This window comes from Dermacentor silvarum, chromosome 6, assembly GCF_013339745.2.
Source record: "Dermacentor silvarum isolate Dsil-2018 chromosome 6, BIME_Dsil_1.4, whole genome shotgun sequence".
Taxonomy (NCBI): Eukaryota; Metazoa; Arthropoda; class Arachnida; order Ixodida; family Ixodidae; genus Dermacentor; species Dermacentor silvarum.
The window spans coordinates 104,539,622-104,557,585 of NC_051159.1; the positions used below are offsets into that span (position 1 = coordinate 104,539,622).

The window sequence follows — 17,964 nt, forward strand, 5'->3', positions numbered from 1 at the left end:
GCTATACCAACATGGTAGGAAACTGAACTAATTGGATGATGTTCGAGAGAATTGCTAAGAAACGGGAAGAAACCGAAAGGTGGGACATATCCACACAAAATTAGCAGTTATTTCTGGTCATATCCTGTTTGTAGGCGCATATCTCAAGTTATCATGCCAATAGTATCCCGAATGCTTAAGAATTTCACAAAGCTTCGCACAATAATTTTACCATTACACACTACGTATTTGGATAATATTCCACTTTATACAAGGGACACTTTTTCTTGCAATTAGCAGTTTTATACCCTTTCACCTTGAAAGCCTGCATCATTGACACACGCAAAGAAACCCGTGTTGCGTTTGTGTAGTTATAAAAACATAATTTCCTATTGTTCTGTGAATGAGCGGCCACATTCTAGGTAGCCTCAATTTTCACTCTGTGTAATATATATTTCAGCGACGAGCAGTGTACAGACGTCGACATATAACATTTCGCGTAATGAATATTGTCACGCAGTAGTAACGGTGAAAAATTAGAGAGTAGCACTACAGCAAGCCAGGAGACCAATTCTTTATTGGACAAACTTGTGCCCATCAAAACATGTAACACACGGAACGCGAAGATAGCGGCTAGCACCCTTGTTGGTCGTCGAAATCTTATCTACGGGCCAAATCCAGTAGACGACTTTCCAAATCGGGTATTCTTACATTACTCGCCGTACATTCATTTGCGCGTAATCGCTGGTCGTCGCATGCGTTCCAGAATGCAGGCGTACATCACTATGTGCGTCACGCACACAATTTAATTAGACAAGGTTCCCTCGCTGCAAGAATGGGCGACTATACTCCACCAATTCCGATGCACAAAAGCATGTCTTGCGCCGAGCGATAACCTTGTAGCAGTTGTTAGCCGCTGAAAGACAGTCACCGGAAAATGATAAACAAGTACGTGTGTCAATATTCTCCTCAAAGCATTGAGCATACAGTCGACTACAAAAGTTATTCACGGGATGTAAGAAAACTAATTTCCGAGCAGTGTGCAAGCGTAGTAAAACAGCACGACACGATGTGGTTCGCATATACTAGTAGAGGCTGGAAATGCGAATATCAGGCTGCGTTTCGAGGCTGAGCAGATATTCACTTTTTGCTTAGGTACCATGGTCAGTAAATTTTGTGATCGACTTTGCCTTCATATCATCCACAAAACTATACGTCTAAACTCCTGGGTAGTTTACGAAAAGTAGAGCAAGATAGATCTATTCGGTAACAATGCTTGCGTATTCTTTGCAAGATGAACCTAAACAATAATTATTAAGCTTTGCCGTATCCGACCTATGCAACACCTTGCTTCTTGAAACTAATACGCTCGCGCGCCCACCTTCTTCCAATAAATAAACAAGATAATAACCATGCTATTAGCAATTAGTGTGATTTTAATTTATCTGAAATCACGCTTGATGTATTTCGTTGTTTTTAACGCTTTTATTTACTGTCGAATACAGAATTTAAGATGTTTAAGTTTAATGTTTACTATTGCTTCTTATTGTTCTAAGCGAATTCATTATAATAATTTACGGCATCGTGAATGATTATCTTTGGGGATCAAGACTTGGAGCCACTATTTTCCTGACACTTTTGCTTTGTTTCCCGGTTTCCACATTATTACCTGGCAGCGAATAATCGACTTGCCACGCGAAGTGCTTTTGCCTTATTACTCCCAATTTTGGACTTGCCCCATCGTCGGTCCTCCATACTTGTGCACATGCACAATGAAACGAAATGACTCAGCCCATGCTTGTATTATCGAAGAAAAAAAAAACTAGCTTGTTGGTGTGGCGAAGCTGAGGAACCTGTTATTCAAACATCGCTTTCACCGAATATACAGAAGAAAGACGGCTGGAGTGGCTCACACTGAGTTATCGTTGTCTGCTCACAATAACTTGATTTTGTTTATCTCTCCCACAACGCTCCTCCTAAGTTCCTAGGAATTATGATGAAGCTTGTTGAATAATGGCCATGCAGGCTACCTCGAATATTCAACCTCGGGATAACCAGGACCGCTCCTGGAGTTCTCTTTACGATGCAACGATGCAGACGCTAATCGATTTTGGTTGATTTTATAGCGTAATGCCTCTCGTGAATAGGTACCTTGCTATTTAATCTCTTCCATCTCACATTGCTTTTCACGGGAAGCCAGTGAGAAGCAATTCGGAAGTGGAACTCAAAGAACCGAGTCATCAAACAAGCCCGTATTTCCAATCACAGTGGTTGCCTTTGAGCGCTTGTCGTTGGAGAGATGCGGAAGTGCTGCGTTTCATTCGAAAGGAAGTCGTAGGCATGACAGAGCCATGAAATTGAGAGATGGCGCAGCAAAGAGTAAAGTACAAAAAGCTGAACTTTAAAATACCGCATACACAACGTGGCAAGACAAACTGTGCGTCGTATGATAATAAATGCATGCACATTGCTGACAGGGCAATAAAAGAAATGCCGTCGGCTGAAATAAGTAAGCCGTGAGAGCTCGTGCCGAAACTAGCAATCTTAGCGTAGGACATAAACAAAACTTCTTGATGATAATGTATGGGGAAGAGAAATGATCAAACGGCATCGGAAGCCGCCACTATACATAAAAATATTTGGGGTCGTCGGTTTGTGAATACTCCACTTCTTCAAAAAGTTATTTCCATGTACTTCTCTTTAATTTTCTTTAGATATCGAAGCAAACTCTGTGTAGGCTTTCCGAGTTTACGGAATACGTTTAAGCACTGCAATTTAGCCGGCTGTGCTATCAGATGATCTTCAACAGAGTCAATTTACGTGTTCGTGTCTTCCTTCAGTTCGTGCCTGCAGTCCTCTCTCTGAACACTCCGTGTGAAACAGCTACTCAAAGAAACGTACATCAGAGGCACAAGCGGTTCACATGGAATGTAGCTTTATAATGTGTCCCTTATATCGCCGTATTCCAGGAGAGATGAGCTGTAGGAACAAGTAACTTTATCAATTTTAGGAGTACCAATTCATATTTTTGTATATAAAGCCATGTATGTAGGTATGTTATTCAGGCGCTCAGCCGAAAAAGTTGCGCTAATGTTCTTCGAAACTTGTCTGAAAAGTTTGTCAAAGCAAAAAAAATTATTCGGGGTCCCTTATGCTACAACTAAGACGACATGAATTGACATGAAGCCTTAAAAAAAGAGATGCCGCAGTTTTTTTTTCGAAAGTCGTAGTATTGATAACGATAGCAATATTTCAGACAACTACACGAAGTAAGGTTCGTAATTTTATCGGCGGTAAAAATCGCAGTAAATCTTCACTATGAATTCAATTACGAAGTATCGTGTCATGCACGCACAGGCACACATTATCATATCTTACTCGATGAACGCGAGCACACGCAGTCACAACGCTCGCGTAATGAGTGGTGGCAGCGGGTAGCGAAAACTTTGTGCTGTAGTTCTCTCCAACGCGTCTCCAAAATTTTATATTGCGCGACATTCAATGTTAGGTGCGCGGGAAGACAGCGCACATAAAGCCACTAGCCAGCAAGACTCACTCTTAGTCTTCGCACCCACCGTTGATTACTTCCTAAATACGGTGCGCAGGTCGCCATGCGCAGCCACGGCCTCGCACTCATAGCATACGGCGCGTGGGCGCTAACGTCTCTAACTTGAATCGTATATGTAGTAGCACAGCGACGGTGATAGTGATGACGAACCATCACCTGTAGTTTCCAGATAATTGGTTTCGTAAATAAACAGACATAAAAATAACGACGAATTTCTACTTAAGCGTCGTATAACTGATGCATCTGCCGAAAGAAATTCAATCTCGATGCCAAGATGAGAAACAATAAATTTCTCTAAACATGACGAAAAGACGCACTCTCATTGGAATATTCTTGAAGACCCTAAAGCGCAAGAGCGCTTTCTGACAGTAAAGCCTATAAAATTGTCCCTAAGATGTACGTTATCACATATCAGCGCATTATAAGGCTCACCAGTAACACATATATAGCGGTTGTGACAGTATGTAAGTTGTACGGCCGCCAAAGGTCGACAAGTGGCTAATGATCTTTGCTTCAGTGAAGCGTCTCACAAACATGACAAGCCACGCAAGTTCCATCCGGCTAGGAACATGTTTTGCTAGTCGTGATACAAGAATTAAATTTCATAAGTTGAGTGCGTCTTCTGCAAAGTTACGAACATTAAAGCGCTACAAAACACACCATTACAGACTTGACAAGATTTCCACTCCGCAGAGGTATTCTTTGAGTTCAAGTGTAACTGGAAAAGCATGTTAGGATATATTATTAAGTCAACACTCGTAGAGGAATGTTTGATTACACTGGAAGCAGAAATGATGTAGGTGTTTAGTGTCTTGCTATCCGAACTCAATAGAATAGAATAGTTCGTGACAGCTGCATAGTAACTAACCACTTCAGCCATAAAGAGAGTGCGATGAAGTAACTTTAACGAGATGCGTATAAATCAGCCTAGCTAAATTCCTATCTATCCGTAAATATACTATAGAATATTCCCAGATGTACATGCCAAGTGACGCAACTTGTCTATTTGTGCAAATACCTTATGGGAAATACCCTATGACCTAAGATGTTGCAAAATTAGCAGGATTGCGGCAGCCACCACCCTTAAAGTGGGCACAAGAAGCAAGGAAAGCTTCGCTTAGATATTAAGAAGAAGACTGACAAACGGAGTAAATTCTATAAGACTTGACTAAGGCCTGTGCCACAAAAAAAATTTAAAAAGAAAGACACTCAAAAATGCCATGCAGAGCTCGCAACAAAAAAGTACGCAAAGTTGGTTCCTTCAACTCTGTTTTGAATGATGCACGACGAAAATTGAAATTGGTGGCCGTGACGCCGCATTGAAAAGCATATCTGCATAGTTCTAGATTATATGCCAGAGACTATGCATTGTAATAATACACTTCATTTTCCAATTTATATTAAAACCATCTCTCACAACGAGTGACTGAGCCGAGTAATGCCGGTCGGGCGGCTACCTGTGAACCTATTTTATATGACTAAAGGCAGAGAAGAAAGTAAACAAAATAAATTATCACAAAATACCGCCACAGTAATATTCTGAGGTCTAAGAGTCACTAGCGTTTGCAAGATTTATGTGACCTTTTTTGACAGAGAAAGATCGTTTTATTAAAAAAAAACGAAACGGAAAGATAGGCGTCTTGACAAAAGGTACACCGACTACTATATTCTCAGTGGCAAACGGATATGACCGCAGACGAACACATAGGGCATACAGAGAGCATGAGTGCTAAGAAAGATAGAGAGAACAAGTTAAATAAATAAATATAGTAGGGTGTAAAACATCTATATATGTGCAAGAAAATATATTAAAACGTTGTCACTAGCGCTCACACTAATAACCGATGAAAATTGGGCTCCAGCTAACCAGCTCGCGGAATAATATTACGTACGAAAGTTAGGTGCGCATGGTAATGACAGTACATGGTAATTACAAAGAGCTTCAGGACAACTTTCGCACGCCCATTTCGATGGCTTTGATCGACCAGGTGCCTTTGTGACACTTTTTACTTTTGTATAGAGATACTACTCTATGATGAACACGCGCTCTATCATCTCAATGCAAGTTGGCAAGTGCCGGCGTATATTTCCAAGAAAACGTTTTCTAATCTTCATTGAAATCCACATAAAAAAATATCTCTCTTACTAAGCATAAACGATTTTCGGCGTAAAGCGTGTCCATAAACGCACATTGACGTTTCTGAATGGCGGCAAAATATGGCCAAGCAGAGGTGTTTCAATGTATACTTACACGTCGTTGCGTTTTACCTAAAGGTCATTGTCGAAAGGCGCCGCTAATGCACGGCTGCGGCTGGTGAAATTCAGCGAAATGCGAAAGTGATTAAAGCAGTGCATATTGCTCTTTGGAGCGTAATAACTTTTTGGCCCCGCTCACGGTACATTACTTCGCCCCGAAAATTCTCGGCGGCCTTAAAGCCTTGAGTTCAGAGCATGCAAATCGACGCTTAGGGTAATCAAGCTTCACTTCTCTTCCGTCGCATTGCTGAAGTAAATTATCTATTTTTTACCTTTTATAGCTCTTTTTTATTGATAACTTTTCCTGTACTAAGTGCTTAGTTACCCTTTCAGGCGTACACTTCACTTTATTTATGCTGAGCACGATGTTCACTATCAAGCCCGAATTCATATTACCTCGTTCCTCTTTCATTTGCCGGCCCATCTGCCTGGCTTGTTGCTAGTGCGATGTTTCATTTTGGTCGTGTTCTTCGTTCCTGAGTCCCCGTACGTTGCCTAATGTTCTTGTCCTCCCACGAGAAATGCATTTGGTGATGCATGTTAAGAACACAATAGCTCCCCTTTCCAGGGACTACCACTCCTAGGAGTCCAAATTTGTTCCTTACCTTGAATTATTTATTTTTATTTCCGCTGAAAGTCGCAATGACTTTCTTATGGGAACCGTAATGCATATGGACGGTTTCTTAGCGCAAATGGTTGCTTTAATGCTTTCTCAACTGCAATACGCGCACTAGGGGAAATGCATCATTACCAGCTGTGTGCCACTGCCTGCAAATACGGTTACATCCTAATGTTTTTTTTTTTTTTTGCGGTCGATCATTTTAATAGCAAATGTAATCATATCTCTCTGTAGACCAGCTATATTTGTGCTCTGCGCACCAAGTCAGACGAGTTTTTCACAAAAGTGACAAGGCCTGGGCCTATAGGCGTGACAAACAGGCATGAGGGAAGTCAGTCATTCAGGTCATGCAGAGGCTACTACTTCTTTCGATGGTCAAGCAGAGCATGCTTTCCAGACCTCTTACGAGTTCCACGCAGTTTTCACTCTGTATTTACCTAGTACATGTATTTTACCGTGTTCTCTAGTACCATGATCTAGAACAAATTCGTTAAAAAAGTGTGCTAAAAGTGAGTGTTTGGTAGGTTAGGAGATGGCGAAAGCAAGAAGACGCCGACCAAGGTGAATTTTTCCACCAAGAACGAAGTCTGCCAGGGTAGAAGAGGCGCAGAAATATCGTTTGATAGTGGGCTTGTGCATTGCACGTGAGCCTCTGTACGGGAAACAGTAAAGACGCCGTTTGTTTGAAAAGGGCCTGCGCAAGTTTCTGTAAAGAACAACTCTATTTGACAAATTGCAGAGCGCTTTAAGGAGTCTAGTCAGTGACTTCAGTTGTCCGACGACTCAGCACATTCAGTCGTCAAATAGTTCCACTCAAGTGGGGTCACAAAAAGTATTTTTGCATCTGCATTTTCAGTTTTATTGCCGTGCGCCATCAATCATTGATAGATAAAGAAAGGGGGGGGGGGGGCATGGTACACAGGGGTATGTTGCGCGTGAACTCGGTGCATGAACCAAATATTTGGTAAAACACCTTTTTATTTCTTGCACGGTGTATTTTCAGCCGAAATTTGGCTGAAACAATGCGCTTAGGCAGCGTTCCCAGAAACAGAAAACTGCTTGCGCGATAAGGAAGTTTGAGGTTAACATATTTGCACAATCACAGGAATGCTTTTCCTTGCGAAGTTTGTCACCTGCCATCACGTATTTTGCAGGGTGCGTGCCATGACTGAGCATATACGCAATCGAGTCTACCATAATTGCCTGCTTCCTTGGGTTGTATGTTTATGTTTCAGAGTGCAATATCAGGATACTTGAAGAACAACAAAAAGAAAAGAATACTGTTGCCTTTGTTTCTGCTGTATCAACCAACAAAAACGCCCATCGACGCATCTCATACTGCCAAAACCTACACCATCTGTCAGAAAAAATTTATAAAATAATGTATTCTATATAACAAGAGTCTATAAAGGCACTGCCCAAACTTCGCGCTGTAACAATTCCCCTTTGACAAAAGGAATTCCTCAAAGAGAGGCAATTGTTGAAAATTGTGCCCCTTCTTGAATAGTAGTGTAATATACATCTGCCGTGAGCCACAGTGAGCTATTTCGTATGACTGCACGAGCTGATGTAGACAGGCCGTGAAAGGAGACGCACATAGACAGCAAGGGTAGCACTTATTTAGGTCAATAAGGGTAGCTACAGGGGCTTGTTTGCATGGTACCTTCTGTTGTGGGAGCATTCTATAGCGCTACCCGGCGCCAATCAAGAGCTGTAAGAAACACCATGCTGTGCTAGGGTCAGCCGTGCATTCTCGGTAACTTTGAATACCTATCAGCACACCGGGGTGCCTACTCCTCCCCCTTGTCCTTGTCTGCTAGCGCTAAAATGCTCTCCAATACATTTACCAACATGCCAAGCACACAACTGTATGGCTAGAGTAGCATGCACATTTTACATTGAAGAAGGATGAAAGAAACAAGGATAAACGAGCGTCGTCATGAAAGAAGAGATTAAACAGCAGAAATAAAGCGAGGGGTCATCAGAAAAAAAAAGACCGTTCGATACACACATGTGGGCAATGACGTTGCTCAATTAACTAGAAAGTCAGTACCAGTTCATGTCAGTTTGGCTCACAACTATTACGCTACGCTTTGATTGGCCCTGACCACAAATGGATGGCAGCTGCACGGAAACGCCTCGGTACAGCACCTAGCAGGCAGCACGTCTGTACGCTCTTAAGGGATCAGCGGCCTTGCAACACACAACTCCCTAAGCGAGCAGACGTGTTTGATGAGAGTCGAGTGGTGTATGTGGGGAGTGCGTGGCCAACTACGCCTTCCGCAATTTCCCTTGTGGTTTCTCATACACGTTTCCTTTGCCTCTTCTGCTGAGAACACGCCGTCCTTGCTCTAGCTCTGGGAAAGTCAGCAGCGTTGCCTAGGCAACTGGCTAACCACCCAGTGACATAGAAGTGGTTAGGGAGCATATAAACAAAAAAATAATAGAGAAAAGTATCATTTGCTTCCAACGCTCTTTCGTGAACTTCTTATTAAGTTAGCCGTACACAAGGAGCTTACTTCAGCTAGCCTTGAAGAACATGATTGATGTTCTTCAAGCGCACACGATAATAAATCGTGTGTGCTTCTATAGGCACCGCTTAGATTTTGGTCTCTTAGGAATTATGCTCTGAGAGTATTTTTCCTGTGATTCTCGTCTTTTATATCTAGCAAACCGAAAACATGGAAGCAAGAATTAAAGTTCAAGCACGCTCAATGGCATAAAAAGAATACAATGCAGATCGATCGGAATATGCGAGAATCTATGAGAAGCGAAGAGTTAGTGAAGCAGTTAATTAAATGGTGTAGAAATAACGGTGAATTTTCATTCTACGTAACCTAATAACTGAGACATTTGCGTTTATGCACAACATTGTTCACAACTATATTCTCATGCAAATTCTTGGGATGCTTGCTGAGGGAAAGAAAGCTTCTCTCAAAAAAGAAAAAAAAACTATCACCGACGTCTTGAAGTTTCCCTTTTGGGTGGAATTACAATGATTTCTGTGTTATCGGTATCGCCAAGAAGGCCAACTATATTCCTATCATGATGAGCCACAAAACATGCAATGGTTGTTAAGGAACAAGATACAGCACCGCGAATGGATGACAGCTGGCTGTTAACTTTTAATTTGGCCCAAAGTGGAGGACAGAGAAAGGACTTTTGTCCTTTTTTGTCCGCAATGAAAATTACGAACGTAGGGAAAATGAACCTGCAGTATTAAATAGGTAATTTCAGAAAAACTTGCTATAATGCACAAAGCTCCGCTCATTTTGTTTTCTCATTTATTTCTCAGATTTTCCTGTTGATTAATATTCACACAAAGGGAACGAGTGCCAAAAAATATAATGCATTTTTTATGGTCATTGTCATTGAGCGAACTTTGCTGAATTCCAAATTACCACTGCTAGCCGTTTTGATGGGAGGTCTGAATTTTGCGAAAATAAAAATCTGATGCACAGCGACTTCTCAGTCCCACCATATATACCCTCTCCTCTTTACTACTTTTGCACTAACACACTCAAGCACACCCTAAAACGGCAACCTACAAATGCAGTACCTATATCCTGTGCCTTTGCGGAATCACAAACCAATGCGCTCTCAGGCTCTCAACCGGAGAAGGTGGCAGACAAATGGAACAAGAAATGATGCTGAAGAATTTGTAGAAAACTGCATATCTTTTAATTCAGGCGCTGGGTTGTACACGGGTGAATTGCAGCGCATATTATAGAGGGAAAGGTTCCAGAGACTCCGAGTGTAAGCCGTTGAGGACTCGGGCGCGTTTTTCCTCTTCGCGTGGAATTTAAAGTAGCGGAGCATTCTCTACCAGCCCTATACTGTTGAGATAATTGGGACCTCCATCAACGTCCGTAATTAACGGATTGTCTGCCCCAGACGATCCGTCGCGGATGAGGAACAAAGGAGAGGGCCAAACGCTCTGTAGGGCAGCCAACATCGTTAGCGGGCGTTGCGCTGAAGTATTGGTCAGAATCGCCTCGCAGTACGCATCTGAAGCCCCCTTAAGATGCAGGCTGTATTGCAGATAACAACAGCTCAGCATAAGCTTAATTTAAACCCAGGAAGCGGCCCATATTGGGCTGGTCGGGTTTGCCGCGCTAATTAAATACGTAGGCATGGAGAGCTAGTGAAAGAACTTTCGGTCTTAATTGGCATTGCAGTTTTCTTGTCATAATTATTGTGTTTTTTTTTCGTCTCTAACTGCGAGATTGTTGTCACCGAAATGTCGGGCAATGTGTCGTGTTGCCAAACACAAAGGTGCTCATACACATTCGAAGTTGTTCTGGGTTAGTGGTGGATTCCACGGAAAGCGCGCTTGAGGCGACGAGAAAGCACGTGGATGTACTGTCGTGTGATCCTCGCAATCCTCACGATGTGTAAAGTATCAGTCTTTTGTTTCGGACGTAGTGAAACATTCACTTGATTAACAGTCCTCGATGAATAATTGTAACGATATTTGTCTCTGACAACCCACCATAACAAGAAGCATTTATAATGATAAATATGCATAAATGGTCAAAATCAGCTACGAACTTCCCCTTCATTTTCTCGAAAATTCAGAGTTAGTCAATGTAATGTCAGCGAAATATACTTTTGGCAAGACGTGAGTTAACAGCCTTTGCGATGATGTGCCGCAGCTATACCAGTATTGTATAATCGCCAGCATTGTTTGCAAGGACAGAAACCCTTTAGGTTACCACTATCATAGCCGCTGTCTCCGCAAACATTTCAACGAGTTTGCTCACTCCCTAGAACATAAGCGTATGAGACGGAAAACCTTAGAAAAAGCATACATACCTCTAATGGAAAAATAAACCTGATTTGATTTGACTTGATAATAGAAACGCATTCACGCATTTTGATAGTGCTTGACTGCTTTCATATCACATTGAAAATTCACGAAGGTGCGATGCTATTACTATTACACTATAGAGTCCTCTTACTTTCGTCACTTACCATCAGCACTTAAAGTGCACCTCGCGCTACCAAAGGCCAAAAAAGCACCAGACTTCGCGCAGATGAGAAGCAAGCACATTGGAGGATGTATTTTGGAAATAAAAGGCGGGGTAAACTTACCTTGGCACTACCAGAAGAAGGCTGCATTCCTTCCAAGATCACAAGCAGGAATTGCGAGCGAATCGCATGCGTCGAGCACTAGCCGACACACTTTTGTGACTCGATTGCAAGCATGCCACCTTGAATGTACATCGTTATATTTTTCTCTCAAAATTTATCGCGTTGGAACTGAAACGCTCCGATTGTGTTTTTTGTTGTGTCTTATATTTTCGGTAAGTACAATTTCGCTACTGCCCTTTTGAAAAATCAAAAAGAAGTTTTCAAAGAATAAAGTATAAACATGGTATAACGAAAACATCTCATCGCCACTAAAGGACATGATGGCGCTCTGAAATTGAGCACAATTCCTCGCTAAGTTTCTGTATGTTCGGTGACAGGCGCGAAGCGTCGCCGTGAATAGCAAGATGTAGCAGTACGCGCAGGAATGTCAGAGTACCTAGCGTTATTTTGTCGCCATCGGCTCGAGAAGTCGCACGTGCTAGCATTTTAGGCCAACAGCCGTTGCTGTGGGTTGGGCACAATATCTATGGCTACCCCGACTGCCTTTAACCCTCTTTACTCCAGCACACCTCTTCTGAAGAACTTGTACAACTTGATCAGGACTCCATAGTTTGAGCAACCTGTTCAACGTCGTCAAATGGTTGATGCTTCGCAGGGCTCCATGTCTGCCGAAACTTGCAGAGCCACTAGCAGTTCTGTCTCGCATGACGTTACGAGCATTTAAAATGGTTGTATAGTACTTGCTTAGAAACTGCGAGGGGCTGCGAAATGCTAGTACAACACATGCTGCGTGAGCACAGCGCTACCCTGAGCAAGCGATAACACCACGAGTGGACGTGCCTTTGCCTTGCACTGCTAAAGAATCTCTACAAATGCGCAATGTTTGCCGCCCTTTGTTGTGAAGATCATTGGTAATGACGACTGGGGCAAGTTTTCCGAAGCGATAATTCATCGAAAATTTGTGTCCCCGTTCGTTCCTGGTCGGTGCATTTAGATAGGAATTACAGCTCATTTCTGTTTTCTTACGCGTCGTTTCTGCGTATGAGCTTTATTAGAACGATCCATGGGTCCTACGTGTGAACGCGGCATTTGAGCGGAGAGGGAGGAACGGCATACGCTGTGCCAAGAACTCGCAGTAAAACCAAAGCTGACTGCGCTGCTGCAGAAATCACTGCACATTCGGTGCTCCGTTATTATGTGATACTTCATCGTGCGCAGATCTCTTGCTTTTTGTCTCTAGAGCAGATATTTTTGATAACGTCGTGTAGAAAAAATGAAGGTACCGAGAAGATGGCACTATCACTTCAATAATAAAAAAGTTGAAATACGAAATAATAAAAATAATATCTCACCTTGCTGGTGAAGCTTTGCTTCCTTTGCGTGGAACCAGTGGAATGGGTCGCGACGCCAACGGCGCTTCCCCTGTAGAAGAACATAATCACGGCTCAGCATCATCAAGCATAATTCAAGGCTATCTGTAGTTCATTTCATGGACTACAAATAGCCTTCAAGGGCTTTCTTTCACCAATACCTGTAATAAAAAAGCACCACCTTGCAAAACTGGTATTAGGCTAATTTGTTGTACTCGACAGGTTTTACCACCCGTACACGTCGGAAAAAGGTGTACAGTACATCAGAAAGCACTAGTGCGATGGGGGTACATGGAGAATATGAAGTTATATGTGTATGAAAAACCGAAAGGCTCAACAATCAATGCAGACCAATATTTTAGTTAAAATCAATCGTACTCATTTGCAAAGACTATGCTCGGCTTACTGTGACTCATCGTATGACTGATTTCCTTTTGTTGTGCAGAGCCACCAGGCACACCGGTGATAAGGGAAGCGGTCGGTGACCGGGAGCCTCTCCGAAGTCTCATCGGTCCATACAACGAAGGAGACAGCTTGGCCCTCGTGTGCGACGTCGAGGGTGGTGAGTTCGCTGCACACAACTGTCGCGTTCCTCTATTAAGGCTACACAGCAGTGTCATTGTATGAGATGAAATGTGGGCTCAATTTCGACAGCTGTGTGTCAGTGAAGATGATAATGAACGCTACCATTCACGTCAGAAGCCATGTTGACAAAAAGACTATCATTTAAACATACAAAAAAAAACAGGACGACTGAGCAAAAATTATATATGCACAATTGGCATAGGCTCGCTATATTGAGATGAAAACTCTGTGAAAACATCCCTGTCGTTAATACACTTAAGAAATGACGTCGATATACTAAGCTGTAGGGATGGCCGACCTGCCGTAACTCGACGACGCTGTTTCATTAGAAAATGGCGTTTACATGAACCGCAGAACATTTTTGGTAATTCTAATGCGTGTTAAATCATACGTCGGTTCGTGAGGAGCTCTTAACTCTCTTCGCTATACACTTTTGAACGGAGAAGCGATCGCCAACTGATTGTGTTGTTGGGCATCCTGTTCAGCCGATCTACTATGGGTTTTCTGTGATAATTGTTTAGGAGCTAGCGCACATCGACTGAAGTGTAACATGACAATGTCAACATTAGTCAACATGCACGGAAGAGAGGTCGTCGAAATCACACTGATTTCGCGTGGTGACTCAGTGGCTCTATCGTTCTTTGTGGCTGAGTACAAGAATGTTCTTCGTTGCGCAGCATGAGAGCCACGACCGGATTTGATTCCCGGTCGCCGCGGTTGCATTCGGGTGGGAGCGGATGGCGTTGAAAACGAGCGCTGTTAAACGCTGTTCTGAAGCGCTCAACTGTTGATTCCATAAAAGCCCACTCCGCAGCTTTGGGACATTAAAGATAGCATTTTCTTACTTCATATTGCTACACGCGTGTTGTATTTGGTTGTTTGAACGAGTCGTGCGGGAGCCATCACTCGAGAAAAGGAGAGGAAGAACGAACTGGGCTCGCGCTGTGTATCCAATTGGTCAGCGCTGCAACCGCTGTTGTAAATATAATCGGTAAATAGTTGCTCGTCTAACTGACTCGTCCTTCGCGTAACAATATTTCTGTAAGACGCAGCTGGTACTAACATTACGAGAAATATGCGATCAGCGGTTTTTTTTAGAGTAGCCTTTCCTGAGGAGCAATCGGCTATGTATTATAAATTACGATACAAGTCACTCTTGCACTTTAAAATTCCACTGTCTTATAACGAACTTTCTGCATTACAGCAGTAGAGTATTGAACTGGACAGGTTGGTAACTTACAAACTTGGTTGTAACGGCGCTAAAAACAGAACCAGGTCAAAAGTAGCTGAACGTGGCGCTGTGTTAATAAAACCAATTTTATGGCCTGTCGACGTCCAATGTACTGCGAGTACAATCAGTATCAGGTAAAAAAACGCCGACAAGGATATACTACATCACCGCTGGGTGATTCCACGAGAGATCAACGCGGGTACAAAAATGCATATTTTAGATTCCATTGAATATTTTTGTTTTATTTTGTACGCATATCACTCAGTAGCACGAAAGTGAACTTGCCTTCTTTGCCGAATGGATACTTTACGAGGAAAAAAATATCGAAATTCTTCAAGGTACAGGCGCCATTTTCATGCAGAGCCATTGTTGTGTATTTCACAACGATGTGAAATACAGAATATTACGGCTACACAAAGTGAATTTTTTCGTGTAAAACGTATACTTAAAGAAGAGTCAGCAAGCATTGTTTGACGCTTCCGAGCAAAACGGAAGTGTTTTAGAAAACTTCTTAATTTGCTAAACTTTTCGAAATTTGCTATATAACGAATTTAGCACAAGCATTCATGGTTTTATAAGAGAAACACTTGTGACAAATAGACTTAAGAAAAGGGTTCTTAAGAAAAGAAAAAGCCGCGCTTCCCGCTAATCCTGCAGAATCTCCAAATCACCACACGCCATTCCATTTCTGTTAAAATAGTGAGTTGAAAAAGTTATAGCGCCAGTGGCCAATAAGAGTAGCGCAAAAGTATCTTTTATAGAATTAAAGAATTTTAAGGCTAGCGGCACTGTTAGGCGTTATTGACGTTGGTAAACAATTACGTTTATGAGAGCGTTCTTCAATTGTACTCTCACGGTGTATCACATCTGCGATTGGGGTTCGCATTGTTCCTTGAATCTTTCTTTTTAATGTCGATAAGTCATGGGATACTGTTGCTGTTCGCATTGTTGCTATGAGAGTTCCTTTGTAATGTCGCGGTGTTGTTACTGCTATGTGATATCGTCATTGTGTGCACATTAAGTGTTCCAGTCTTTCTCCTACACTACTATGTGAAAAAATACACAAAGCTATACAGGTAACAATACAGACAGTTCAAAAGCCAAGAAGTAACCGAGTCCATATTTGTGCTCTAACATTTCCTATCATCAAATCAAATCAAACCAAAATCGCTTTATTTCAGGACATTTCCTACTGAGAGAGAGACTAAAGGCTGAAACAGCCTGTCAGGGCCCTTGCCCCCGTTTATTTCATACAGCATTCACAATAACGTACACAATAAGGGGCACATTATATAACATTGCAGTTGCACTCGATGCCGGATAAAGAAAGAAAAGTGACTTCTATTACATCAGATAAGTACGAGATGCATACATATGCAAAAAATTCACGCAGATACACATTATACATGCATATTACATACCGGGTATTCAAAGTTAAGCTTTATGGTTTTCTTAAAATTAGGCACAGGGAGTCACGCGAAAAGCGTCTGTGCAAATAAGTTATGTGGCCAGGGGGACACAAAGTGAGATTGTAATTATCGCTGTCAGTAGGCGAATTACCTAAAATGAAATAATTAACTTTCTATTGACTGCAGTAAGTGTGTATGTATTCAAAAGTTAGATGCAGTCGTGTTTCTACACAGTTTCACTTGGAAGAATTCTTCTAGCATGTCTGTGCTCCGAGATATCCGACTCCAAATTTTAATTGTCGTTCTCATGATTACGCATGCTAGAGAGTGCGGATCGGCGCAAAGCTCCTCCTTGATGTGACGCGGCTGTTGCGTGCGGCATTTAGTCTGACAACAGGGCGGAGGCATAGACAAAGATGATAACTGTTTCCCTTGCCCTCTCGGCTGGCGAAATCAAAATATGGCAGCGCGATGTGCCGTACGCAGTACACATGATCCTGTTAAACGCGATAACAGGAAATAATTCTTCGGCACATTTTTGTATTACTTGAGATCGCACCGGGACATCATCTTGTGAACGCTCTAGCTTCACTGTCATTTAATAGAGTGCTTCTGGAATAGCGGCGCCTCTTTACTAAAGGGTAGCCAAAAATATCCACGTGGAGTCCTCTTCGTGCTAATATGACTGCTTCTGGCGGGACGAGGTATTCAATTGAAGAAAAATTTGACGCGGTACTTGCAATGGCTGAGATGAATGGCAACGCTTCATTGGCAATGTGGCTGTACGCGGCTCGCCACCCACACCGTCCCCTTCCAACTAGGCCTACTTTGATAAACGTGTTTCGGCGCTTTCGCACAACAGGGTCAGCCCATCGTCTGAGACAGACCAGGAAGACAATCATCGATGAAGACTTTAAAATCGATGTTGTCACGTGCGTAACATCGATGCTAGAACTCAGCATTTGACAGATTGCCAATCAGGGCGGTCGCAGCGTTAGAACAGTCGCAAATGTGCTAAAAAAGCATAGGTTCCATCAATATCATGTTTACCTTCGCCAGAACCTAAGTGTGGCGGACTTTGAAAGGCGGGTTTACTTCTGCCATTGGAGCCTGATCAAATTGACGAAGAAAAGGACTTATACACAGAATAATTTGGAAGATGAAGCTCTGGTTTGCCGCAATGGCACTGTGAATAATCACAACGCGCATTATTGTTCAGAAGAAAATCCACACTGGCTGCGGCAACACAAGCATCAAGTTCGCTGGAGTGTGAATGTGTGTTGTGGCATACTCAGGGACAGGATCATCGGACCTTACTATTTTGAGGACAACCTGAACGAAAATATGTACACGGAAGAAATATTAGGTGTTATTGTCTACGACTTTGCCTCCAAACTTAACCTGAATGACCTGCGCCAAGTGTGGTTCCAGCACGACGGAGCAACACCACATTTCTCCACCAGGGCAAAGAGCTGGTTAGATACACGTTTTCCACGAAAGTGGATTAGGCGTGCAGGAGCAATGTTTCGGTCACCGAGATCCCCTGACATTTCTCCAGCCGACTTTTTTATTGCGATAGCAATTATATGGACACTCAAAGAAGATATCTGCCGTCGGCGTCGCCGTGAGGTTCCGTATGACGTCAACGGCAATGAAGTCGTCGCCGCGCGCCGGACGCTGTATGTGCGAGTGACGCGCGCTTTCACGGCGAGCGAACGCATGGCGGAGAACAAACGCGCGTTCTGCGCCGTGCTCCCTGAAGGGCTACAGAATTAAGCGTCTCTTTCCTCTTTTACAATCGCCATATATATATATATATATATATATATTGTGAGACGTCGGCCGATGCGATG

The 17,964-nt window shown here is 42.7% G+C and overlaps 1 protein-coding gene across 1 annotated transcript in view; it reads left to right on the plus strand.

The window, feature by feature from the left end:
• The window catches only part of LOC119456809 (nephrin-like), a 57,043-nt gene that overhangs the window by 6,637 nt on the left and 32,442 nt on the right, over nucleotides 1–17,964 (plus strand). Inside the window, exon 3 of the mRNA XM_037718626.2 lies at nucleotides 13,332–13,448. Within this exon, the coding sequence (XP_037574554.1) occupies nucleotides 13,332–13,448 (117 nt within the window). The remainder of the gene's footprint in view (nucleotides 1–13,331; nucleotides 13,449–17,964) is intronic.